Source organism: Procambarus clarkii, chromosome 92, assembly GCF_040958095.1.
Source record: "Procambarus clarkii isolate CNS0578487 chromosome 92, FALCON_Pclarkii_2.0, whole genome shotgun sequence".
In the NCBI taxonomy this organism is placed as follows: Eukaryota; Metazoa; Arthropoda; class Malacostraca; order Decapoda; family Cambaridae; genus Procambarus; species Procambarus clarkii.
Window position 1 is genome coordinate 13,791,573 of NC_091241.1, and position 27,283 is coordinate 13,818,855.

At 42.2% G+C, this 27,283-nt stretch overlaps 2 protein-coding genes across 6 annotated transcripts in view; both read right to left on the reverse strand.

The window, feature by feature from the left end:
- Nucleotides 1-12,046, reverse strand: part of LOC123775035 (uncharacterized) — a 13,932-nt gene extending 1,886 nt beyond the window's left edge. The window contains exons 1-5 of one of the 3 annotated variants that reach the window (XM_045769808.2): nucleotides 11,889-12,046; nucleotides 7,060-7,871; nucleotides 6,106-6,953; nucleotides 3,604-3,751; nucleotides 1-80 (exon numbers count right to left, since the gene is read on the reverse strand). The exon at nucleotides 1-80 is cut by the window's left edge and continues 1,886 nt beyond it. In XM_045769808.2, coding sequence (XP_045625764.1) covers nucleotides 1-80; nucleotides 3,604-3,751; nucleotides 6,106-6,953; nucleotides 7,060-7,871; nucleotides 11,889-11,890 — 1,890 coding nt within the window. In that variant the 5' untranslated portion in view covers nucleotides 11,891-12,046. Of the gene's footprint in view, nucleotides 81-3,603; nucleotides 3,752-6,105; nucleotides 6,954-7,059; nucleotides 7,872-8,023; nucleotides 11,780-11,823 lie in introns of those variants that run through there. The other 2 variants (XM_045769810.2, XM_045769809.2) reach the window with 2 other exon arrangements.
- A 1,845-nt stretch (nucleotides 12,047-13,891) lies between these two features.
- Nucleotides 13,892-26,610, reverse strand: LOC123775036 (uncharacterized). 3 transcript variants are annotated; one of them, XM_069319399.1, is made up of 6 exons: nucleotides 26,191-26,324; nucleotides 23,987-24,902; nucleotides 20,591-21,390; nucleotides 19,343-20,484; nucleotides 16,532-16,685; nucleotides 13,892-16,109 (listed from the first exon to the last, which is right to left on the reverse strand). In XM_069319399.1, the coding sequence occupies exons 3-6, from the start codon at nucleotides 21,324-21,326 to the stop codon at nucleotides 15,109-15,111; spliced, it is 3,033 nt and encodes a 1,010-aa protein (XP_069175500.1). In that variant the 5' UTR covers nucleotides 21,327-21,390; nucleotides 23,987-24,902; nucleotides 26,191-26,324; the 3' UTR covers nucleotides 13,892-15,108. The 3 variants fall into 3 exon arrangements, with proteins under 3 accessions (XP_069175500.1, XP_045625768.1, XP_069175501.1); XM_045769812.2 differs by lacking the exon at nucleotides 23,987-24,902 and having other exon boundaries at nucleotides 26,191-26,310; XM_069319400.1 differs by lacking the exons at nucleotides 20,591-21,390; nucleotides 23,987-24,902 and having other exon boundaries at nucleotides 26,191-26,610.
- Nucleotides 26,611-27,283: the final 673 nt, after the last annotated feature.

Here is a 27,283-nt window from a genome sequence, read left to right on the forward strand (position 1 = left end):
GCTGGGCTGGCTGGACTGGCTGGACTGGCTGAGTCTGGCTGGGCTGCCTGAGGCTGGCGGGGTGTCCAGCAGTAACTCCTCTGAAACATAAACAGGTTCCTGTGAATTCATTTTTATGAGCTGCGACAAATGTAAAGAAATTACCATTAGATTATTGACCTATAGTTTAATTGTTTGTAATAATCTTGTCATTGCATATGAATCTAAGAACATGGGGTATTTTTTATGCTTTTCCTCTATTCTTAATTAACATGAAGCACTCATCTTCATCCCACATATCAACCCGTGGTTTTTTCATTGTGAACAATTAATACTATTTTCATACATTTGCTGTAATAACACTTTTTCTATTTTAAGTACTTTCAAAGCCTTTCATTAGCAAATATACCTTAAAAAATTTGAACTATTTGATCGAATTCGTTTGCAATTACAATATATTAGTGTTACCCCTATTACACGTACACATAATATACCTATTTGTTATTACGACCCCAACCGCACATCAGAAAGTGAAGAACGACAACGTTTCGGACCGTTTCGGACCGTCCCGGACCGTTATCGAGTCCGTTACTACTCGTCGCCGTTTCTACACATCTGGTGACGTGTGGTTGGGTCGTGGTGTCTTCAGCCCCGGTATTGTGACTTGTCGTCTCCACCTGTTTGTGTCCACCTGTTTGTGTCCACCTGTTTGTGTCCACCTGTTTGTCTCCACCTGTTTGTGTCCACCTGTTTGTTTAGTTATGCCCGGAATGAGCCGTGTGGCTTTATATAATTACCCATGTGTACTTATGAGTACTCCACTGTATCATGTATACCTGTGAGTACTCCACTGTATCATGTATACCTGTGAGTACTCCACTGTATCATGTATACCTGTGAGTACTCCACTGTATCATGTATACCTGTGAGTACTCCACTGTATCATGTATACCAACGAATACTCCACTGTATCATGTGTACCTATGAATACTCCACTGTATCATGTGTACCTATGAATACTCCACTGTATCATGTGTACCTATGAATACTCCACTGTATCCTCCTTTAAATGTACTTAGTATACAAAAAAATATTATTTACAAATTTGTTAAGTAACTGATAGTGACAAAGAAATGGTTGGTATTTTTTATAAGTACTTTGTCTCTATGCTAGAAAATAACTTTGTATCATGTGTAGAGCCGGGCATGGCTATGTAGGTGGTGAAGAGGACAAGTAGACTAGTTCAGGTGTATCATGTGTAGAGCCGGGCATGGCTATGTGGGTGGTGAAGAGGACAAGTAGACTAGTTCAGGTGTATCATGTGTAGAGCCGGGCATGGCTATGTGGGTGGTGAAGAGGACAAGTAGACTAGTTCAGGGTTTACCCGGGAGGAAGTTATTCAATTTTATATCAATTTAAGTCCACAAATTAAGTCAACAGGAGCAGACAAATAATTTGCCAGGGTGTTTAAAGAATGTATAAAGGAGCTTAGTGAGCCTCTTTTTTTTTTCTTGCATATTTAATGAATCATTGAGAGTGGAGCCGGAGTCATGGAGGGCTGCTAATGTGGTGCCGGTTTTTAAAGAGGAAGAGATGACTTGTATTGAACTATTGACCAATTAAGTCAATATTATAACGTTTATAATAGGAAAATTGCTTCAATCATTAATCACCAAATGCAGGCGATGAGTCACAATAACGTGGCTGAAGTATGTTGACCAGACCACACACTAGAAGTTGAAGGGACGACGTTTTGGTCCGTCCTGGACCATTCTCAAGACAATCGACTTGAGAATGGTCCAGGACGGACCGAAACGTCGTCGTCCCTTCAACTTCTAGTGTGTGGTCTGGTCAACATTAATCACAAAAGATTTACATTTTGAAAGACAAACTAATAATAAATTCAACACACAATTTGACTAAAAGCAACTAATATTTGACAATTTCATTCTCATTCTTATCCAATGTGTTGAAGGAAATCAATATCAGATTGGATTGCATCATCCTTATCTTGAGTTTAACAAAGCCTTGGATGCTGTGCCTCAGCAGATATTCATTAAGCAGTTAAGAGGCACATGGTATTAAGGGTAGGTAATCCAAAATTATATTAGTGGGATAGTTACTTCAAATAAAGCCAAGATTTAGTATAAATGGTTGTTAAGTCAGAGTGGGAAACTGTTGTTAGTGGAGTATTGAGCAGTGTTGCACACGAGTATTGAGCAGTGTTGCACACGAGTATTGAGCAGTGTTGCACACGAGTATTGAGCAGTGTTGCACACGAGTATTGAGCAGTGTTGCACACGAGTATTGAGCAGTGTTGCACACGAGTATTGAGCAGTGTTGCACACGAGTATTGAGCAGTGTTGCACACGAGTATTGAGCAGTGTTGCACACGAGTATTGAGCAGTGTTGCACACGAGTATTGAGCAGTGTTGCACACGAGTATTGAGCAGTGTTGCACACGAGGAGTCACAATAACGTGGCTGAAATGTTGACCAAACCACACACTAGAAAATGAAGGGACGACGACGTTTCGGTCCGTCCTGGACCATTCTCAAGTCGTTTGTGATGATTGAATGTTGTTATAGATTCAGCTACTCGGAACAAGTTCCAGGTAGCACGGGTTATAGTGAGCCCGTAGTGGACTTACCTGGCACAGGAGCGGTGCTGTCCCCGGGGATGATGATTGAATGTTGTTAAATGTTGTTAAAGATTTAGCTACTCAGGACGAAGTGTCCATGTAGCACGGGCTATGGTGAGCCCGTAATTGAGTTTGGTTATACATGATAACCTTTTTCCTGTGATATTTGGGTCTAAGTTTAAAATGGAGGAGAGGACTTCTCCTTTTTCCCTGCTTATTTATCGCTTCTGTTTTAGTGCACTGGTTTTAATCTTGTTTTATTAACATTATCTTGGTGGCGGATGTAGATGCAGAATGCTCACTAATGAGTCCCATTCCTCGACAGCTTTTCTAATCATTGTAGTCGCGGTGGAATGTGCATCTAATGCAGCTGCTGTCGTTGGATTAATGTTGAGTTTGATGTGCAGGGGTTTGATGATTGATTGATAAAGATTAAGCCACCCAAGAGGTGGCACGGGCATGAATAGCCCGTAAGTGGTACAATTTTTTTTTCCCCAGTATTCTGAGTTTGCATTTAACCATCAAGCTGTTATCGCGGAGGATACTGCTTCAGTCTTTATGAGGGTGTCCAGCTTGATGATTGATTGATTGATTGATAAAGATTAAGCCACCCAAGAGGTGGCACGGGCATGAATAGCCCGTAAGTGGTACATTTTTTTTTCTCAGTATTCTGAGGTTGCATTTAACCATCAAGGTGTTATCGCGGGGGAGGATACTGCTTCACAGTCTTTATGAGGGTGTCCAGCTGCTGGACACCTTTGTTGACCAGGAGAGTGGCTGTGTTGATGGCTTCAGGGTGGCCACTGCATGATTCAGGAACTCTTAAAGCTCTTCTAAGGTCATTGGTTGCTTCACATTCCAGAAGATAGTGAAGTAATGGCTTTTTGATGATTGAAGGAGGCGAGGCAATAAATAGGCAAGAGAGAGACAGGTGAGGATAAGAAAATGCAAAAAAAAAATAGAAAACCATTATATAGCCTTACCGTTTAGTAGCACACCACACATGTTGCAGTGCCTATAATTCCACGGTAGTTCCTCGCTGCACGACCAGCACCTGACGTACAAACCTCGACCACAATCGCTGCAGAATTTGGCCTTATCTGCCACGAGTCTGCGACACTGACACCTTATCTGCGAATGTGTGAACTCTTATCAGTAGAGATTAATGTTTGGTATGTCATTACGTTTACCTGGGCTCTAGCAGACTCGAACCGCGGACCCCACGTGTGTGTGTGTGTGTGTGAGGCCGAAGCTCTGTAGAGCGAAGGGAAAGAAATGATCAGGGGAAAGCGCCAGGCCATTACGACTATAGCACTGGGAAAGGATCAGGATAAGGATTTGGGATGGGACAGGGGTGAGGAGGGGGGGGGGAGGAATTGTGCCCGACCACTTGTGGACGGTCGGGGATTGAACGTCGACCTGCATGAAGCGAGACCGTCGCTCTACCAAGCTAATGAGTAGTCTTAATAATGTTAGGTACGCCCTATGCGTCTGCATCTGAAGATATCTCAAGATAACGGCTGTGAGGAGAGTATCGGCAAATATTCTAGATATCTAGATATCAGAGCGTGGAAAATATCTGTGGCTGTGACACCTGTTGTCTCCAGCCACACCTGTAATGATTTGTATCAATCACTGATAAAGCTTCTAAATCGAACTCTTAAATCTAGATTATACAGTATATAATTATAATGATTCTTAAGCTTCTTTTTTCTCATGTGTCACTTGCTGCTACGCGTTCCAAATGCCAGGGATTTACTGTCTTACAAACCAAAGTGTTTTAAAACTTGGTTGAGATGTGATATATAATAATTAAGAGCCCTCAGGTCACATGAGAGGTCAGGACCTCTCCGTAGGGTGCAGTCGCACCTCCACAGATCTCCAGTATCATGATACTGGTAATGGCTCCAAAGGGCCTCCACTTACGGGCTATTCATGCCCGTGCCACCTTTTAGGTGGCTTAATCTTCATCAGTCAATCAGACCACATCAGGCACAAGACTCGTACATCACAGGTTCCAGTAATGACATCACCTCCTCCTCTTCTCAATACACTCAATTCGAACCCTTGTCACGGCCCTTGTGGATTTGTTCATTTGATGCATCACGCATTGTGATTTCTGTGTGTAGTGTAGTGTACACTGTTGTATTTTAAAATATATATGATTCTCAGATACAGCTCATAATACACCAGCTGTTGCTTCACAAAGGTCGTTCCTACCTCTCTGGTTTTGGGTGTATTCTGACGATGTATTTTTATGCTTGAAGTTTTGCTATTCAGTGTCTCTCATTCCCAGTATTTTTGGATTGCAATACAGTTCTTATATTTTTATTTCTCACCTGTTCGCATCATTTTGTTACTTTTTTCATTAACTTTGGATTAGATCTTGGATTAATTCTTGATTAATTGATCTTGGATTAATTATGGGATTGCACAAAATTATAAGCTGCCTTACGGATGAAACTGAAAAACATTTAAAGCATGTAAAATATTATTACAAAAAAAAATCTATATATACTTGAAAAAAAATAATTTCATAATAAATAAATTGTACTTTTGCGATATCAGTTTTTGTCTGGCAGAATTAACAGAAAATGATATGATATATTAAGAGGAGTATCAAAAATGGTCTAAAACGTGTTTGTACTCACCTATTTGTGCTTGCTGGGGTTGAGCTCTGGCTCTTTGGTCCCGCCTCTCAACCGTCAATCAACAGGGTGTTGCATTAATAAGGTTGTCTTATTAATGAATAATAAGAGCCCCTTTTATTCCAACTGACATTATCATCAGTTGTATCATGATGATACATGATATGACATGATCAGAATGATCATGTCATATACTCAAAATTTCTCCCAATATATTATTTGTATGTGCTCAGGTTTATTTTCTTAGATAATAACCAGATAAATATAAAATCTTGAATAATTATAAAGATATAAATCACAACATAATTATCATAAGTTTATATATAGATAGACGTCAATTGGTATATATGTTCTCATCTTTGGGTTAAAAGAATGAGAAATTGTGTGAGGAGGAAATGTGTATATGATCTTAAATATAAACATTTACAAATTAGGATATCATTGTCATTACTGATGTTAAAACAGCCTTATCTTGAGAGGTTATCTTGAGATGATTTCGGGGCTTAGTGTCTCCGCGGCCCGGTCCTCGACCAGGCCTCAATTTTTGGTACATATCCCCAGGAAGCAGCCCGTAGCAGCTGTCTAACTCCCAGGTACCTATTTACTGCTAGGTGAACAAGGCATCAGGGTGAAAGAAACTCTGCCCATTTGTTTCCACCTCCACCGGGGATCGAACCCGGAACCTCAGGACTACGAACCCGATGCGCTGTTCACTCAGCTGTCAGGCCCCTTAGAAGGGGTCTTATCAACCTTTAATAAACTTTCAAACTATATTAAATTATATCAACAATTTAATTATGCAAATTATGCAATGCAATGCAAATTATATCCACAAACCTTGATCAGTGCAGAAGCATCGCGAATGTGTTCTTTAACCTGCGTATGCAGACGCAGATTCTCTTTTTCAGTTTCGATCATCTCTGCCCGCGCAGACTTGGTAGATCTGTCTGCCGTAGTGATTGGCTGTGTACCTTGTGATGCAGGGGGTGTACGAATCACCGCTGACCTAACACTGTTGCTCTCTTGCAATGGTAACACGTGTACGTGTTCTTCAAGAGCTGTATTAGATAGCAGTATGTCGAACACTAAGACCGTTTGCTTCTCCAGCCACGGTATACAAGTCAAGACGGAGCCTGCAGTCTGCTCCTTGGCGCTACCCAGCAGGAGAAGTTTGATACTTGAAATACACATGTCTAGTTGGCAGTCATTTTTGGGTCCTGTGAGCCATCTTACCCAGCCAGTGCTCACACTTATCCTGTGCTGATGCTTGAGATCTTCAAGGAGGTGGAGAAGACTTCTTCTGATGTCCTTACTTGACACGTTCTTCAGGATTAAGTAATAGTTGTGGTTTTGGCTCGAGCTCTCCTCTGTGATTCCAAGCGTTAACTTTGGGCTCCAGTTTCTTAAGAATTCTGTACTTATGTCGATACTTGTGGACCACTGGGAGAGCTCTGCTACGATCCTCTCCAGTGGGTCGAGCAGCATCAGTTGGAATATATACCACCGGCCATGAATTTCGTTCTCCTGTTTCCAGGGAATGATATCTTGTGTCGACAATAACCACAATGTGTCAGGTGAGGCCTCTTTCTTGACAGTTTGGGCAGAGAATGTTTGGGGCGTGGAAGTGGTGTCATTAACTCTCTGGTAGTCTGTGGCAGACGATGAGGCACCATTGGCCGAAGAGCCTGTGTGGAAAATAAAATCTGGGTAACAATTAAATTGTTTGTTTAATTATTAAGGTAAAGCGGTCAGTTTAAAGAGGCAAAATAAAAAAATATCAAGTTTACTCACGTTGGTCGTAAGACTGGAAGAGGTCGGGTGATAGTGAGAAAGGCTCATCATGTTCTGTGTCATGATCAGGTGGTTCTGTCTTGATGACATTCTTCTGCTCATGTTCACCGTCCATTTGATCTACTGATTGGTTAACGTGTTCTGATCGTGTAGAACAGATCTGTTGAGGTGCTGGGCGTGCTACCACTTCGTCCTCAATGCTGCATAGCAACAATTCATCTTCTGTCAAGGCTAGAGAAACATTTAAAAATATAGTTTCTGAGGTCTCTGCCCATGGTATCTTAGTGGGTCTTACTGAGGACCTAATTTGGTCGTTACCTTCTCCAAGGAGCAGTACTGCCAGTCTCGTCTTGGTCAAGTTGAACTGCAAGTCTTCGTTCTCTCCCGTCAGCCATCTTAACCAACCAGTGGTAATTTCTACCTTGAACTCTGTCTGCAAGTCTTGAAGAAGTCTAAGAAAACTTTCTCTAGGAGCTTTGTGTGACACGTTCTTCAATGCCAGATAAGAGAAGTTGCCCTTGTTTGTGCTTTGTAGTGTAGTCCCCAGCACTAAGTTTGGGTACCAATTCTTCAAGGAATCTTCACTAAGGTCGACATTATAACACCACTGGGAGAGTTTTGCCTTGATTGGCTGCAGGCGGGTGTGGATCCTCATCTCTATCACATACCACCGGCCGTGTATTTGGCGTCCAGTGCTGCTCTGAGGTACTGGATCCTCTGTCCAGGCTGACCACATGATAGTGGGAGAGGTCCATGTTTGGGAACATTGGAGGGTTGAGCTTGTGGTGCCAGCGGCTGCGTCAACAGCGTCCCTTGAATGAGAAGACACTGTATCAGAATCTTCCCCTCAGAAAATACAATATATTAATGTAGCTTACATTAAACCTTAGACTGGGGGGACAAAAAAATAACAAGTTATGCTCGTATATCCCTGAAATTAGAAAGTAACATGTGGGAGGCTCACATCGAAACACTTGTAGTGGGAACATAATTCTTTTGACCATGTCGTGACGCAGTCAACTAAGGCAGCGTCTGGCATCATCCCGTGCGTAAGTTCGAATCCTCATCACGGCCCTTGTGGATTTGTTCACTTGTAGTAGGAAAAATACAATGTTTTAATTAAAAACCGTATGCTTGAATTAAGTTATATGGTCTAAAACAATTTGGTTTATAACATGAGTTTGCATACGTGGTGTAGTGGTAAGACACTCGTCTGGCGTTCCGCGAGCGCTTTGTCATTGGTTCGTATCCTGGCCGGGGAGGATTTACTGGGCGCAAATCCTTAACTGTAGCCTCTGTTTAACGCAACAGTAAAATGTGTACTTGGTTGTAACAACGATTCTTCGCGGCAGGGGGTCGTATTCCAGGGACCTGCCCGAAACGCTACGCGTACTAGTGGCTGTACAAGAATGTAACAACTCTTGTATATATCTAAAAAAAGTAGTTGCTTTTAAATCATTCCTTATAACAATAAAGTGATATAATGTGTAGTGGTCAAGGGGGCCGCGGAAACACCGCGCCGGGGAATATATTCAAGGGAAAACGATATTTAGGAATGTTGCGCGGTGTTAAAAATTTCCAGGGAAAAATAATTTTCCTGGCGAAATTGGGAGCTTTGGACAAGAGGCGCTGTGAATTGTTTGAAAGTTTGTGAGGAATGACCTTTGTGAAGTGGTGCAAATAAGTTGACTTTGAAGTGTGTGTGTAAAGAAGAGGTTTGTTTAAAGTCATTTTTTTTTTACGTGGGTTTGACATTTGGCATCAAATGCTGGCAGTAAATGTTTAATGGTATGGCAGCTCGTTCTCTTGATTTGCCAGAACGTACAAAATGTGGTGGTATAAAGCCGCACCAACCCAAGTCACCTACCTAACCTAACCACCCGATGCACACAAAAGTGGATATTTGTGAGCAGCTACGTTTATAGTACCCCTTATTGTGTACGTTGGGGACCATAACCGACAAAATAGGGAGCATTAGTCAGACGGGTTGGCTCCCTCTGAAGGCTTACGTGACCAAATAAGCCTAAATAAGCCTCTGTCTGGCGCATTAAGTATTATTCGCCTATTAACTGCTACGTGAACAGAGTGACCAAGTGAGAGGAAACTTGTCTAGTTGTGTCCATTCTGTCCGGGGATCGAATCTGGAGGTTCCTTGGTTGTGAGTTGATGTTGACATCAACCATCAACCAGGTACCACTGCGCCACAGAACCTATTAAATGTACAGGGGTCACTTGGGTGAATCAGCTATGCCACCTGGACTGATCTATCATCCACCGCCTCTCAGACCCGCCTCTCAAGGGACGAAACGACCTATCGCTCAATCGTACACGAGTTAGAAGTCTCCCATACACCCTTAAAATGTACCTACCTAATAGTGTATAATTAAGTTTTCATTCCTAAGTCTTTAATTATAATATTTTTTAATACTGAAAAATATTAATTTTTCAAATTACTGCTACTTACGTTGCATTTTCTCCCACTGATAAGTCAGAAAATGTAATGTAAAATTAATTTAAGGAACAACTGTACAAATTTCAAGTTTAGATCTGTATTATAATTCAGTTTATTTGAAATTCTGTATAACCAAGTTTATAAATTTTGCTTTTCAATCTTTACTCTATTTTTAACCTTTAAAAAGAAACGACGTATAAAATTAAGATTTACACAGTTGTTGATTATTGCAGTAATGTGCACACAGGCTACACCACGATGGTCCAGATACACTAGTCCGTCCTCTTGAGTTGCCACGAGAGACAGAAAATGGTGCACTAAAACTTGCGAACCTAACCTAATGGTGCAGTAATGGTGTATTAAAACATGCGAACCTAACCTAATGGTGCAGTAATGGTGTATTAAAACATGCGAACCTAACCTAATGGTGCAGTAATGGTGTATTAAAAACATGCAAACCTAACCTAATGGTGCAGTAATGGTGTATTAAAAACATGCAAACCTAACCTAATGGTGCAGTAATGGTGTATTAAAAACACGCAAACCTAACCTAATGGTGCAGTAATGGTGTATTAAAACATGCGAACCTAACCTAATGGTGCAGTAATGGTGTATTAAAAACATGCAAACCTAACCTAATGGTGCAGTAATGGTGTATTAAAAACATGCAAACCTAACCTAATGGTGCAGTAATGGTGTATTAAAAACACGCAAACCTAACCTAATGGTGCAGTAATGGTGTATTAAAACATGCAAACCTAACCTAATGGTGCAGTAATGGTGTATTAAAACATGCAAACCTAACCTAATGGTGCAGTAATGGTGTATTAAAAACACGCAAACCTAACCTAATGGTGCAGTAATGGTGTATTAAAACTTGCAAACCTAACCTAATGGTGCACTAAAACTTGCGAACCTAAAATAATGGTGCAGTAATGGTGTATTAAAACATGCAAACCTAACCTAATGGTGTATTAAAACTTGCGAACCTAACCTAACTTAGTGATTAGGTTAGGTTTTGTTAGTTTAGATCTCGTTAGGTTTTGTTAGATTAGGTTGTGTTAGGTTAGGTTTCAATTGGCTATAAAGTTCAACCCAAGTAAATGTAAGTTAATAAAACTAGGCAGTGGAAACAGGAGGGCAGTCACAGGATACCGAATGGGAGATAAAGTACTGCATGAAACGGACAAAGAGAAAAATCTAGGAGTTGATATCACGCCAAACCTGTCTCCTGAAGCCTACATCAAAAGAGCATCAGCGGCGTATGCAAGGCTAGCTAACATCAGGACTGCTTTCAAGAACATGTGTAAGGAATCCTTCAGAATCTTGTATACCACATATGTAAGACCAATCCTGGAGTATGCAGTCCCAGCATGGAGCTCGTACCTAGTCAAGCACTAGATGAAGTTGGAAAAAGTTCAGAGGTATGCCACTAGACTAATCTTAGAACTAAGAGGTATGAGTTACGCGGAAAGGCTGTGTGATATGCACCTCACGTCGCTGGAAGACAGGAGAGCTCGGGGAGACATGATCACTACCTACAAAATTCTCAGAGGAATTGACAGGGTAGATAAAGATAAACTGTTTAACACTGGTGGTACGCGAACAAGGGGACACAGGTGGAGACTGAGTACCCACATGAGTCACAGGGACGTTAGAAAGAACTTTTTCAGTGTCAGTAGTTAACAGATGGAATGCATTAGGCAGTGATGTGGTGGAGGCTGACTCCATACACAGTTTCAAATGTAGATATGATAGAGCCCGCCCTGCAAACACAAACCGTAACTGTCTATTTTCCGCTTGTTACAACTTGTAATAAAGTTGTTACATCTTGGCTTAACGTGTTTATGACGTATTAGAACGTTGTTACAACTTGCTATATTGGTTGTTATAACTGGTTAGGAGGTGTTAAAACTTGTTCGAACGTTTTACCAACGTCGCAGTTTCGGTGTGTGTTTGGCGGGTAGTAGGCTCAGAAACCTGTACTTCAGTTGATTGACGGTTAAGAGGCGGGACCAAAGAGCCAGAGCTCAACCCCCGCAAACACAACTAGGTGAGTACCTCGTACACGAGACGGTTCGGCTCGACTTTGAAATCTACGACTCTTAACAGAGACTAGCCTAGGTTAACAGCGCCTAACATTGGTTAACACAGCATAACCTAGGCTAACATGCAAAGCCTAACCTAGGCTGACGATATAAATGGTTTTGACAGAAAATAAACTTTATCGAAACAGTTGTACAGGATCAGACCGTACCTGGCTGTTTCTTGTGGATGGCGTCTGATTGACAATATTAACATCAGTGTCTTACCTTATATATGTTAAACTAGAACAAACATCCAGCTGGTATTACTTGAGAACAGGGCAGGAGCTTACATGCAGTTGGTAGGTCAACGTCCAATGCGTGAATGTCTAAAAATGTCGAGATAGGACCATTTGTCGTGTCCAAATATCACAGGGCAACCGTCAACTTGTCGACGCCTGAACTAGAAGCTGTACTAACCAAGCAAGGACGCCCCGCCCACCTGCGCCTGCGTCACAACTGCCGCTCGCTACAAGGCGCCGAAGCATCCAGCACTGAAGATGTCATTAACGTATAAATAATCCATTTTTGCGAGCAATGAGTGTGACTTCGCGCGTATTTGCTGTCCATGGGCACGATTAAGGCCCATAAAGGCTGCGGAAATTCTTTAGAGTGAGGTCTCTTAGGCTACGATTATGTTGCATCGTAAGTTGATGTTGCCAGTGCTCGATGTACTCATCACTTTTCCCTGTGGGCTGTTTTATTAATATTATTGTTACTAGCAAGCTTGGCTACGCAGAACTGTGCGGCTACACTAGTCTAATAATACGAAAAGGTAAAGAGTTTAGATCAAAACAAATTTATAGTTAGGCTCGGCTGCTCTCAAAACATCCGCGCACACATACATACACAAACACTCAGTTTGTTTTCTTTCTTTCATTCTAAGTTGCCTAAATTGTCAGATTGTTAATGTTTCAATTATATCTGCGGTACAGCATCTGTGCACAAGAGTCTGAAACCTTTCGCTGTATCAGTTACATATAACTGATACTCTAGGATTTCTTACTGCATTTCGCAAGTTGGGGTTTCAAATGTTTCACGAGCCGACTTTGAAATTAAATATTGAACTTTGTGGGGTTTTTTTTTATATAGTATACCAGGACGGATATCCGGCGGTGCCCGGGTCTAGTATATTACCCTATTCCACTCCTCGAACTTAAAAATATTTCCATTTATATATATATATATATACACACATACACAGAAGGGATCCCCGGCTGCACTTGGGTCTCTTTCCACCCTTTCCCTTGCTTCCCCACTCTTCACCCCTACTTGACCCCCTTATACCCATCCCCTAGGCCTCCCCCTTCCCTCTCTGATTCCTTCCCCCCCCCTCTTCCCTCATTCTGCCCCCTGTCTCAAAATTTATTATTAAGAAGCACTGAAATACATTTGCACATGCATATTACTCAGGAAATATATTACCGCGTATACTAAAAACTCTAGGGAAAACACGCCATATATTTCACACCATTGGGGGGTCTCAATGACTGTTAATATTTCTTTAAGCTTAGGCTACCTCCGGGTATGCCTATGTCCATACTCCTGTAGCCCAGACTAGCGCCTCCCTGCAAGTTTGGGTGAGGTTAGCCCCAAGCGTCTGGTCCTCTTAACAGACAGACAGACAGACAGACAGACAGACAGACAGACACACACAAACAGCACAAGGAGACAGACATTATCTATTACAGTATCGATTAATAGTTATAGTGCAACTGGAAAACGTATTCCGATTTTCAATGAAATATGAGTAACCTCTTTTTAGAATGTGACGTGGTATATGCAGGTGTGATATAAGCAGGTGTGGTATACGCTGGTGTGGAATACGCTGGTGTGGAATACGCAGGTGTGGAATACGCTGGTGTGGAATACGCAGGTGTGGTAAACGCAGGTGTGGTATATATCATAAATAGATATACATACAGTACAGATATTCACTTTCCTGTGACTGGTATCATTTCCGGTTCACTTCACATACAGGCTGCCGCATGTCAGTCAGTTGCCAACATTTGCTACTCTCTCAACTCACCATTATTTTATTTTTTTTTAACAACGTTTACGTAACAACGAGCGTGTCGAGAGGTCTCTGGCTCTTCATGCGGCTTGGTGTCTTATTTTGTTAATTAGTTCAAGTTCAAGTATGTTTATTGAGACAAGAAAAAAATATATTACAAAGGGATAGAGTAGCTTAGGCTATTTCTACCTCCCTGTTAATTAGTTATGCCTCGCCTACAAGCCTTGTTGTACCTGTTGTGTTATAATTTAACTGTTTATACCAACACATATTTGTATAGACTTTAGTTTTCATGTTTTTTTTATTATTAACTTTACAATTCAATTACAATTCTTTACCATTTACAATACAATGGACCATTTACAGAATAGTATGAAAAGTAGTGGCTCACTGATATCCACGTTTTCTATGCTGGGTTAAGTTCGGTTAAGTGGGTGGCTTGGGTTCGTCCGTTTCGGGTTAGTTTAGCAGGATGTATTTTGTACGTTGTGGCGACTCAAGAGAACGGGATACACTTAACACTCGCTAAAGCAAATAACATTAGTTGCTTGAGTTAATACTTGAGTTCAAGTGCACTCGCTTTGTCATATAGTTTGTAAGACTTCGCGTATAAAGGAGATTTGTCATTAATGATATACTCAAATATTTTATACACTTAAAGATCAATATATTACATATACCTCGGCAAGGAGGAACGACTGGGTACCAGTCCTTCACCCGGCAGCTATTGTGCACCAGAACCCGGATTCACGAAGCAGTTATGCAAGCACTTACGAACCTGTACATCTTTTCTCAATCTTTGGCGGCTTTGTTTACAATTATTAAACAGTTAATGAGCTCCGAAGCACCAGGAGGCTGTTTATAACAATAACAACAGTTGATTGGGAAGTTTTAATGCTTGTAAACTGTTTAATATATGTAACCAAAGCCGTCAAAGATTGAGGAAAGATGTACACGTTCGTAAGTACTTGCGTAACTGCTTCGTGAATCTGGCACCTGGTTGCAACTCACAACTGTTAGGTCAGGTAGTTATGTGTTGTAATAGGGTAGTTATGTGTTGTAATATTAACGGAAACATAATATTTTACACACATTATGTACACATTAGTTTAATGTTGTAAGTCGTCCTTTGTGGTGGCGATGGGCTTAATGCCTATTAGCCTTTGGAGGGTTGTACCTGGTAGCCTGGTTGATCAGTCCAGCAACCAGGAGGCTTGGTCGACGACCGGGCCGCGGGGACGCTAAGCCCCGGAAGCACCTCAAGGTTAATAAGGCCACTACAGGTGCTGACTGACCAACCAGCAAGTATACTCTAGTCCTGTACATTGTCCAGGACTATAGTAGCAGGCCACTACAGGTGCTGACTGACCAACCAGCAAGTATACTCTGGTCCTGTACATTGTCCAGGACTATAGTAGCAGGCTGTTGCCCCCTTAATAACTGCAGAGTTAAGCACAACTCTGCCATGTTAAAGAGTGTCGTTAACATCGCGTAGTCGCTTAAGGGGATACTTGCTTAATCCTTCTTGGCTTCTTAATCTTGAAATAATTTGTGATAACTTTACTCTCAACGAATTTTTTACTCGCGGTTTTATGCTTAGTGCTATTGATATGGGCGTGTATGGTATGGTAGGGGTTGTCAGCGGGCAGGAGGCTAATCTCTACCTTATCGCAACGACACACGGCAAAAGTCCTCTTCAGCACAAATTTATTTTTGTAGATGCCATCAATCCAGGCAAATATGGCGTTCACTGGATCCCCATGTTTCAGCGCCCCGAGGTTGGCAGCGTGACTGTCGGCGAACATGTGGCAACGTAAATTTTGGAATTGCTGCATGTTGCTTCCCGTGGGAAATGTTGTATTGCAAACACTACATTGCACAGTCAGTGGATTCCTTGAAGTCACGGTGAAAGCTACATGTTGTCCGGTGTCCGTATAGTGATGCTGTTGGAGATCTCTTATAATCTTCGCCTCGCTGCTTGAAGGACAAAAGTCTGACTGCACTGGAACGTTTATGTCGGTGTGCACAGCATTATGCTGTGTACTTGAGCAGCTCAGTGCAGCCGCGATGTGAATCGCACCACTTTGATCGGTCTGAGAGAATTGGAGGCCAGGTTTATCGGTCTTGGAGATTAGCGTACGATTTAGGGTATAATTTTGGCTAGGAGGTGGTACAGAGCCAAGCAATTGCCTGTGCTGTGAACTGCCGCTAGTATTGTGACTGAACTGCGGTGTTTGGACATCATTTTGAGAGGATGTGGAAGCTTGGACACTGGCCGGGAGTGTTGGGGTTGAGGTGTGTGGGGTGAGAAAGGTGTCGTTGTTGATGGAGCGACCTTTGGCTGGGCTGGCTGGGGGAGTGACAAAGGTGTACTGGCTGACGGAGCGACCACTGGCTGGGCTGGCTGAGGCTGGTGGCTGGGCTGGAGGAGTGACAAACGTGTACTGGCTGAAGGAGCGACCACTGGCTGTGGCTGGCGGGGTGAGCAGCGGCGGCTCATCTGAAACATAACCAGGTCACAGTGAAGGTTGTATGCATTAGCATTTTCATGTGCAAGACCGAATCAAAATAGCTTAAAAAAAGCGTCATTCTGTTATCAATTTGTAGTCTAATTGAACTGATATTCATGTTATAGCAGCAGCATTACAATATAATTATTAGATAGACGTTTAGTTGTAAATATATTGACACCTTATGAATCATTGGTCTCCTCCTCTGACCCACTGATTGGCCCACTGGTCCTCTGGCCCACTGGTCCTCTGGCCCACTGGCCCGTTGGCCTATTGGTCCTCTGGCCCACTGGTCCTCTGGCCCGTTGGCCTATTGGTTCTCTGGCCCACTGGCCCACAGGTCATAAATTTCATCAAATTTTTGGGGCTAATCACTATATATATAGCATTAGGAATACAGATATTGACTAACCTGTGATATTTCTAACCACGCCACACCCGTAGTGCTGATAATTCGAACGTAGTTCCTCACTACAGGAGCTCTTGGTTAACAAGCACTTGCTACAGTCCTGGCTGGAGCTTGCCTTATCAGGCACGCCTACTGGGCTGCTACACTTACACCTTATCTGTGAAGGTTTCAGATTATTTTAATGCTAGATGTGCATTAGTACTCCTAGAAGGTCACTTAACAAGTTATGCTGGGTTGTCAGCATATATTTACTCCGGGTCATCCATTGTTATGCATTGTTACAGGTGCTCTGCAGTCTTTAAATAACCCAGAACAATTAATGTCTGAAGGAGCTTGTAATATTACAAGGAATATGATTGTTGCTAATGATAATAACTCTTGTATACAATGTGTATGTGGAACAGCACACTGGGCTTGTGATCCTGTGGTCCCGGGTTCGATCCCAGTCGCCTGCGAGAAACAATGGGCAGAGTTTCTTTCACCCTATGCCCCTGTTACCTAGCAGTAAAATAGGTACCTGGGTGTTAGTCTGCTGTCACGGGCTGCTTCCTAGGGGTGGAGGCCTGATCGAGGACCGGGCCGCGGGGACACTAAAGCCCCGAAATCATCTCAAGATAACCTGAAGAGATAACCCATTCTGTGTTGGAGGTGGAGAGAATGACTTTGTAGGTCGATTGGCCAATAAGGCTTGCAGGAAAACAGCACAGACTATGATTATCGACCATCTAATGCAGTTATTACAAATTAACGAGATTAATTCAGGTTTAGAAGAACTAAGAAATGCTCAAAGACCTGAAAGCTGCAGTATTAAAAGCCATGACGACTTTTGTATAATTGGTATTTATATGGATAGCAAAGTAACCTGACCAGGCAATGTGATGTGGCAAAGTAACCTGCCCAGGCAATGTGATGTAGCAAAGTAACCTGACCAGGCAATGTGATGTGGCAAAGTAACCTGACCAGGCCATGTGATGTAGCAAAGTAACCTGACCAGGCAATGTGATGTGGCAAAGTAACCTGACCAGGCAATGTGATGTAGCAAAGTAACCTGACCAGGCAATGTGATGTGGCAAAGTAACCTGACCAGGCAATGTGATGTGGCAAAGTAACCTGACCAGGCAATGTGATGTGGCAAAGTAACCTGACCAGGCAATGTGATGTAGCAAAGTAACCTGACCAGGCAATGTGATGTAGCAAAGTAACCTGACCAGGCAATGTGATGTGGCAAAGTAACCTGACCAGGCCATGTGATGTAGCAAAGTAACCTGACCAGGCAATGTGATGTGGCAAAGTAACCTGACCAGGCAATGTGATGTAGCAAAGTAACCTGACCAGGCAATGTGATGTAGCAAAGTAACCTGACCAGGCAATGTGATGTAGTCGTTTCTTGAATTGGCCTTGGCTAAAGGTTAGTGAGGCTGAGCCACTACCAGAATATTCGCCCTGTAAACTCTGTGACACCCTGTAAGCTCCGTGACAGCCTGTAAACTGTGACAGCCTGTAAACTCTGTTACAGCCTGTAAACTCTGTGACAGCCTGTAAACTCTGTGACAGCCAGTAAACTCTGTGACAGCCAGTAAACTCGCTGATTTAATGTGAATGCACATTAAATCATTCACTTGAACACTACATTATTGAATGGGAAACTGTAAAAAGATTTTAGACCTCCTGGCCAAGTGTGAAATGAATTATGTAACAATTTGATTGAATCTGGACTATTGGAAGACATTCTAACCATTTACCCTAAATTTGTATAACCATTTTTAAAGATTGAAGAACGAGAATTTTATTTATTATTATTTTTCTTTCGTTACCTGCATCTCTTACGAATCCATCCGTGTCTGGTGTATGGCTGCATTTCAAATTCGTAAATTGAAACATGTATAATATCTGATGAAGTAGATTGCAACCTCAATTTAGACCTATTGTAAACAAATCCACAAGGGCCGTGACGAGGATTCGAACCTGCGTCCGGGAGCAACCCAGACACTGCCTTAATCGACTGAGCTACGACAGGGTTAAAGGGGTTGTTCATTTGATGCATCACGTTAGTGTGATCTCTGTGTGTGATAGACCTATTGTGTTGTTGTGATTCTCTGCCATGTGCGTGGCAGTGAGTGCAAGCAACATTGAGTGCAAGCAACAGTGAGTGCAAGCACTGTAATAAGTGGGTTAGAGAAAACAGTGGTTAAATTTAACTCGATACACGACTTTTAAATATCAATGAGATAAGATATGCAAAGAACAAAATTGTTGCATTAAAGTACAAAGTGGTTGAAAGGCGGAGCCAGGAGTTGACGCTCGACTCTGCACGACATCTAAGGCGATTACATGCATGGGAGAGAACAAATGCAAAATGTATTAACACAAATTATTCATTACTTTTGGGAATGCTGGCCACATTTTTCATCTTTTGTGAACCACGTGAATATTATTAACCCATGGTCTTTGTTATTGTTCAGGGGCCAGATTCACGAAAGCACTTACGCAAGCACTTACGAACTTGTACATCTTTCTCAATCTTTGGCGGCTTTGTTTACAATTATTAAACAGTTAATGAGCTCGGAAGCACCAGGAAGCTGTTTATAACAACAACAACAGTTGATTGGTAAGTTTTCATGCTTGTAAACTGTTTAATAAATGTAACCAAAGCCGTCAAAAATTGAGGAAAGATGGACACGTTCGTAAGTACTTGCGTAAGTGGTTTCGTGAATCTGGCCCCAGGCTCTTGGGACTCCGACCCAACCTCACACACAGCAAACTGTATCAACTAACCTTAAACAATGGAGAATCACCACCAATTTGTCTCCTTACCTGTGCATGCAGACGCAGATTATCTTGTTCAATTTTGAGTGCTGACTTCTTAGGTGTGACTGACGCGGTTACTGGTGGTCCAGGTCCTGCCGCAGTTACTGGTGGTCCAGGTCCTGCCGCAGTTGCTGGTGGTCCAGGTCCTGCCGCAGTTGCTGGTGGTCCAGGTCTTGCCGCAGTTACAGGTGTTCCAGGTCCTGCCGCAGTTACTGGTGGTCCAGGTCCTGCCGCAGTTACAGGTGTTCCAGGTCCTGCCGCAGTTACTGGTGGTCCAGGTCCTGCCGCAGTTACTGGTGGTCCAGGTCCTGCCGCAGTTACTGGTGGTCCAGGTCCTGCCGCAGTTACTCGTGGTGCAGGTCCTGCCGCAGTTACTGGTGGTCCAGGTCTTGCCGCAGTTACTGGTGGTGCAGGTCCTGCCGCAGTTACTGGTCCTGACACAGGCTCCGTCAGCCTCGACTTCGGTGCAACACCGGTGTTCGTCTGTACTGGTAAAACTTTGTTTCTGTCTTTGGTAAACGTGTTAGATAAGTTGATGTCCAATAGCGCCACTGATGGTTTCTCCAGCCATGGCATCCTCGCGGCCCATATGGAAGCTGTTGTCTGCTCTTTGACGCTACCCAGCAGGAGAAGTTTGATACTTGAAATACACATGTCTAGTTGGCAGTCATTTTTGGGTCCTGTGAGCCATCTTACCCAGCCAGTGCTCACACGTATCCTTTGCTGATGCTTGAGATCTTCAAGGAGGTGGAAAAGACTTCTTCTGATGTCCATACTTGACACGTTCTTCAGGATTAAGTAATAGTTGTGGTTTTGGCTCGAGCTCTCCTCTGTGATTCCAAGCGTTAACTTTGGGCTCCAGTTTCTTAAGAATTCTGTACTTATGTCGATACTTGTGGACCACTGGGAGAGCTCTGCTACGATCCTCTCCAGTGGGTCGAGCAGCATCAGTTGGAATATATACCACCGGCCATGAATTTCGTTCTCCTGTTTCCAGGGAATGATATCTTGTGTCGACGATAACCACAATGTGTCAGGTGAGGCCTCTTTCTTGACAGTTTGGGCAGAGAATGTTTGGGGCGTGGAAGTGGTGTCATTAACTCTCTGGTATTCTGTGGCAGACGATGGGGCTCCATTGGCCGAACAGCCTGTGTGGAAAATAAAATCTGGCTAACAATTAAATTGTTTGTTTAATTATTAAGGTAAAGCGGTCAGTTTAAAGTGGCAAAATGAAAGAATATCAAGTTTACTCACGTTGGTCGTAAGACTGGAAGAGGTCGGGTGATAGTGAGAAAGGCTCATCATGTTCTGTGTCATGATCAGGTGGTTCTGTCTTGATGACATTCTTCTGCTCATGTTCACCGTCCATTTGATCTACTGATTGGTTAACGTGTTCTGATCGTGTAGAACAGATCTGTTGAGGTGCTGGGCGTGCTACCACTTCGTCCTCAATGCTGCATAGCAACAATTCATCTTCTGTCAAGGCTAGAGAAACGTTTAAAAATATAGTTTCTGAGGTCTCTGCCCATGGTATCTTAGTGAGTCTTACTGAGGACCTAATTTGGTCGTTACCTTCTCCAAGGAGCAGTACTGCCAGTTCCGTCTTGGTCAAGTTGAACTGCAAGTCTTCGTTCTCTCCCGTCAGCGATCTTAACCAACCAGTGGTAATTTCTACCTTGAACTCTGTCTGCAAGTCTTGAAGAAGTCTAAGAAAACTTTCTCTGGGAGCTTTGTGTGACACGTTCTTCAGTGCCAGATAAGAGAAGTTGCCCTTGTTTGTGCTTTGTACTGTAGTCCCCAGCATTAAACTTGGGTTCCAATCCTTCAATGAATCTTCACTAAGGTCGACATTATAACACCACTGGGAGAGTTTTGCCGTGATTGGCTGCAGGCGGGTGTGGATCCTCACCTCTATCACATACCACCGGCCGTGTATTTGGCATCCATTCTTACCCGTAGGGACTGGTTCCTCCGCCCACAGTGACCACATGATGGTGAGAGGGACAACTTGTGTGTAATATTGTGGGACTGAGGATGTGGCGCCAACACTGTACCTTGAATAAGGACGAGCTAGCATCAGACTCTGTTATCAGTAACTATACGCTCTCTGTGTTATCTACGTTAATGATTTAGGACAGTTAGATTAGCATTTGAGACAGACATTTAAAATAACAAGCTGGAACCGGTTGGGATTTGTTTAGAGTAGTCTCAGGATCATTTACAAAAAAAGCCTAAAAAAAAATAATCCAGTTCCTGGTTTTCTGCCGTTTTGAAAAAGATGTCGGCCATATTGGATTTTTGTAAGTGTTTATGAATGAGGTGCTACAGGCGAACTAATTGACATGGTAGATTGATTCTTATTTTTTAAATGGTTTTAAGAGAACGCGCTTTAATAGTAATATAATATTCTTCACAATGTTTTAATCTGTTAACCCATTTTTATGGTTTGAAAAATATTTTTGCTACATTATCTGCTCAAAACGTTACCTTTTTCTTCAATAAAATGTCAATGATGATTTTGAAAGTCTTTGAATAAAAGTTGTAAAGCATAAAAACTACTACAGAAATTATATACATTTATATATTATTTAAGTATAGTAATACAGCTAAGAAGTAGAAACATGGCAACTTGTACTCACGAAAAGTTTGCAACAATATATTTATGACACATAATCTGTAACTTTTTCAAATAATACGGTGTATATATTGATGCTCTTACACATTAACTTGGGACGTTGATGTCGTGAAGCTGTGAAATGTATTCGCTAGTAACATCAATGTCTATTTTCTTGGGAAGTGTACAAGTTGACTGGTCAGTGTATGTGATCATATACACATTCATCAGTCACCACGGAACTAAGTTATCATAGTCACACTCATCAGTCACCACGGAACTAAGTTATCATATACACACTCATCAGTCACCACGGAACTAAGTTATCATAGTCACACTCATCAGTCACCACGGAACTAAGTTATCATATACACACTCATCAGTCACCACGGAACTAAGTTATCATAGTCACACTCATCAGTCACCACGGAACTAAGTTATCATAGTCACACTCATCAGTCACCACGGAACTAAGTTATCATAGTCACACTCATCAGTCACCACGGAACTATCACTACACCCTGAACACTGCCCACACACACACACCACAGCATCCGAACACACCCATGACACTCTGAGACATGGAAACTTCAGCAATCGTCTGTAACATTCATCTCAAATGATCATTTTTAAACGTCCTCTCCGTAAGCGCTCAGCATCTTTTCTGCTGGAGTGTCCAGCAGAAAAGATGCTGAGCGCCTTCATGTCCATCAAAAACATGTCTTCATGTCCTTCATGTCCATCAAAAACATGTCTTCATGTCCTTCATGTCCATCAAAAACATCGTGGCATCTTTCGTAGCGTTGCAAAGGTGTAGACAACGTATTGCTCGCATACTTTTCTGTGGGTGGCTGGACGTGGCCATACAACTGTGCCAAAGGTGTCCACCATGTCAAAGGGGGGGAACCTGACGGCTGAATGGACAACGCTCGGGATTCGTAGTCCTAAGGCTCCGGGTTCTATCCCCGGCGGAGGCGGAAACAAAAGTGCAGTTTCTTTCACTCTGATGTCCCTGTTCACCTAGCAATAAATAGGTACCCGAGTGTTAGACAGCTGCCACGAGCTGCTTCCTGGGGGATGTGTAACAAATAGGATGCCCGGTCGAGGAGGACCGGGCCGCGGGGACGCTGAGCCCCGAAATCATCTCAAGATAACCATCAATTGCACATGTTGCACTGAGGGGAATGGACGCTTCACTTCATGGAAATGTATCCAGAAGATGAAGTAGAGATGACTTCGTACCCTATCCGATTGACGTACCATCAGAGAGTGATGGTTGATGTTATCTTGAGGTTATCTTGAGATGATTTCGGGGCTTTTAGTGTCCCCGCGGCCCGGTCCTCGACCAGGCCTCCACCCCCAGGAAGCAGTCCGTGACAGCTGACTAACACCCAGGTACCTATTTTACTGCTAGGTAACAGGGGCATAGGGTGAAAGAAACTCTGCCCATTGTTTCTCGCCGGCGCCTGGGATCGAACCCAGGACCACAGGATCACAAGTCCAGCGTGCTGTCCGCTCGGCCGACCGGCTCCCATAATGAGAAGCCAGTTCGTACGCTAAACTCTTTGCCACTCCCTCAAAGGATAAAGTTTACCCGAGGGATAAACTCCTTCGTTACATGCAGACGAGGAGTCACGATAACGTGGCTAAAGTATGTTGACCAGACCACACACTAGAAGGTGAAGGGACGACGAAGACGTTTCGGTCCATCCTGGACCATTCTCAAGTCGATCGTTTCTCAAGAAGCGTCGTCGTCGTCCCTTCACTTTTTAGTGTGTGGTCTGGTCAACTCCTTCCTTACACCGCACAGTGCTTAGCATTCTGTGAAGAAGCTGGTTTGAGTTAATCACAAAGTGTTCACTGTTCAGCCTTACATCCTTGCTCAGGGCAAACAAAGACTTTGCCTTGTCCTTGCACCAGTAGTGGATCTTACTCAGTTAAAACAAATTAAAATAAATTAAATTAAATTAAATTGACAAAATCTGAAATTAAAACAAATCACAGTAAAAAAATTAAAGATCTTCGTCTCCTCATACCTCGAGATTGTAGAAGGTTCCTTACAAGGTACCAGTGTTGGAGTTGGGCTCCTTACAAGGCACCAGTGTTGGAGTTGGGCTCCTTACAAGGCACCAGTGTTGAAGTTGTACTCATTACAAGGCACCAGTGTTGGAGTTGTACTCATTACAAGGCACCAGTGTTGGAGTTGGGTTCCTTACAAGGCACCAGTGTTGGAGTTGGGTTCCTTACAAGGCACCAGTGTTGGAGTTGGGCTCCTTACAAGGCACCAGTGTTGGAGTTGTACTCATTACAAGGTACCAGTGTTGGAGTTGGGCTCCTTACAAGGCACCAGTGTTGGAGTTGGGCTCCTTACAAGGCACCAGTGTTGGAGTTGTACTCATTACAAGGCACCAGTGTTGGAGTTGGACTCCTTACAAGGCACCAGTGTTGGAGTTGGGCTCCTTACAAGGCACCAGTGTTGGAGTTGGGCTCCTTACAAGGCACCAGTGTTGGAGTTGTACTCATTACAAGGCACCAGTGTTGGAGTTGGACTCCTTACAAGGCACCAGTGTTGGAGTTGGGCTCCTTACAAGGCACCAGTGTTGGAGTTGTACTCCTTACAAGGCACCAGTGTTGGAGTTGTACTCCTTACAAGGCACCAGTGTTGGAGTTGGACTCCTTACAAGGCACCAGTGTTGGAGTTGGGCTCCTTACAAGGTACCAGTGTTGGAGTTGGGCTCCTTACAAGGCACCAGTGTTGGAGTTGTACTCATTACAAGGTACCAGTGTTGGAGTTGTACTCCTTACAAGGCACCAGTGTTGGAGTTGTACTCCTTACAAGGTACCAGTGTTGGAGTTGTACTCCTTACAAGGTACCAGTGTTGGAGTTGTACTCATTACAAGGTACCAGTGTTGGAGTTGTACTCATTACAAGGTACCAGTGTTGGAGAAAGTCTGTTAAGAGGAAGGGTCATTAAAAGTGTCAATTTTAAACTGTAGATTAACATTTATTTAATAATTACCAATGTTAACATGAGTGTGTTTACTCTAAACAAAGAAAATATTACCTTTGTTTTATTATTTGTTAAGTTTTTGTTTACCATATTTGCAAGAAATTATTATTTGTCATTTCTTTGGTATCATTGTATAGTTAAATTATTATTTTTTGTTTATCAACAAAACTAAGAGTCATGAATGAGTTTTAATTTGTAATTGGTCAACCAATTGTAAATTATATATATTTGTAGTTAGATGCATTTAAATGAAATATAATATTATATTTTATATTTAAATATTATATATTATATTTAAATATTATATTTTATATTTTACATTTAAAAAATTTCAAATTATGAAAATATTTTCTTAGGCGTATGTAAAGCCTGTTTAAGTATTTTTGTGAAATTTTCATGAAAATCCCATGAAAAGTAACGGAAATATATATATATCAAATCTCTGATAAAATCTCAAAACCGCTATTTTGAGATTTGAATTAATTTTTAGTGATTAATCTTGAACAAATATCTATTTATTTATTTTTATTTATTTATTTATTTATTTATTTATTTATTTATTTATTTATATACGAGAAGGTACATTTGGTTTATGAGTACAGAGACTTGAAATTTGACTTCTAGTTAGCTCTGCACGAAACGCTTTGCGTAATAGTGGCTTTAGGCATTGTATGTACTAGCTCTTATCTATAAATCCATCAATGTTTGTATCACACCATGTATGTATGTACTTTACCTGAATAAACATTTGAATTTTTTTTTTAAATTTAACGAGAGTCAATTATGTAGCGTACTTTGCATATACTAATTCCCATTGACATGTATATCCGTAATCTGCCATTACTTGATATATTCATAGCAAATTATAACAGATAATTAAATACACGTGGGTTTGCTTACAAACACTGTTTGTAAACAGATAAAGTAGAACAATAACACCGAAGAACAGTTCGTTTTCTGTGACAGTTTAAGCGATAACTTCATTAAACCATCAATGATGACGACGTTTGGACAATATTAACATGATGATGGAAATTCTTTCGTCTTATTAAACCAGAATGTGAAGACTAAGAGTGTGTGAAGGTCAAGATACCCAGTAACTGCTCCTGGGTATAGGTCATCAGATGACTGACTGGGCACATCACAGCATCACATTACGTATCTTTAAAACTAGCACACGTTCACGCTTAACTGTATTTCTGACCTCAGAAACAGGTTTAGGAACTTACATGCAGTTAGTGGACTAATGTTCAAAGCGAAAATGGCTTCAAATGGTTGATAGAGGACATATTTTCCGCGTTCATACGTCACAGGGTATATGACTACGCAGCCGACGCCATCTACTGAAAGCACGGAGTGGAAGCAGCCTGCCTGCGTCACAGCCGGCGCTCTGTTGTTCCATCCTGCACTCATAAAGTGCCGTGTTGTGTCGCGTTACGAATGCATCTGGTATACATTTAGTTTACTTGTGTATTTTGTTGTATCTTGGCTACAATTAAAGCTCATACGCGGCTGCAGAAAGGTTTTGAGAGGGATGGTCCCAGACCGTCGCTTGCATTGCATCTTGGGCTGTGTTGGCAGTGCACGATAAGTCCTCACACCTCGTTTTTGTTGACAGAAAATGTTCAAACGACAATGCTAGAGTTGCCAGTGTGTTTACGAGGATATAATAATTAAGTTCATTACCCAACGATAATTAAGCTCTTTTCTCAAGAAATATTACAAACATAGATAGGCATTAATAGATAGGATAGTTATTGGGAAGGAATTAAAGTTTTTTTTTTAGTTTAGTCATTTTATCTTTTTTTTCTCTCTTGATATGCACTCCAAGCCATTCCGTGTACGGTGGTAGAATGTGTATATAAATATATATATAAACTCAGTTACTAGTCTTGCTCCACACCCACCCAACTGGGCGGCAGGTTTACAGTCATGTGCTCCACACCCACCCAACTGGGCGGCCGGTTTACAGTCAAGTGCTCCACACCCACCCAACTGGGCGGCAGGTTTACAGTCATGTGCAGGCTGCACCTACAGTAAACACACCTTGGATGCTTGGCTAAGATTCCTGGCAGTACATCGTTATGAATGAAGTACTTACACATATCTTCATCACAATTGACAGATTTACCTCCGAATTTTTCTCATTCAGTTACATACATAGTGTGTATACATACACACACATATACATCAGTTCTAAAGCACTTCGAGGTTTACCATAACAATATTAAGCTGGAGTCGAGTACGACCTCACAATGCTACGAAGTTCGTAAATTGTTTAATAGATACAGACTAGGTCGTCGTCATTAAGGAAAGATGTAT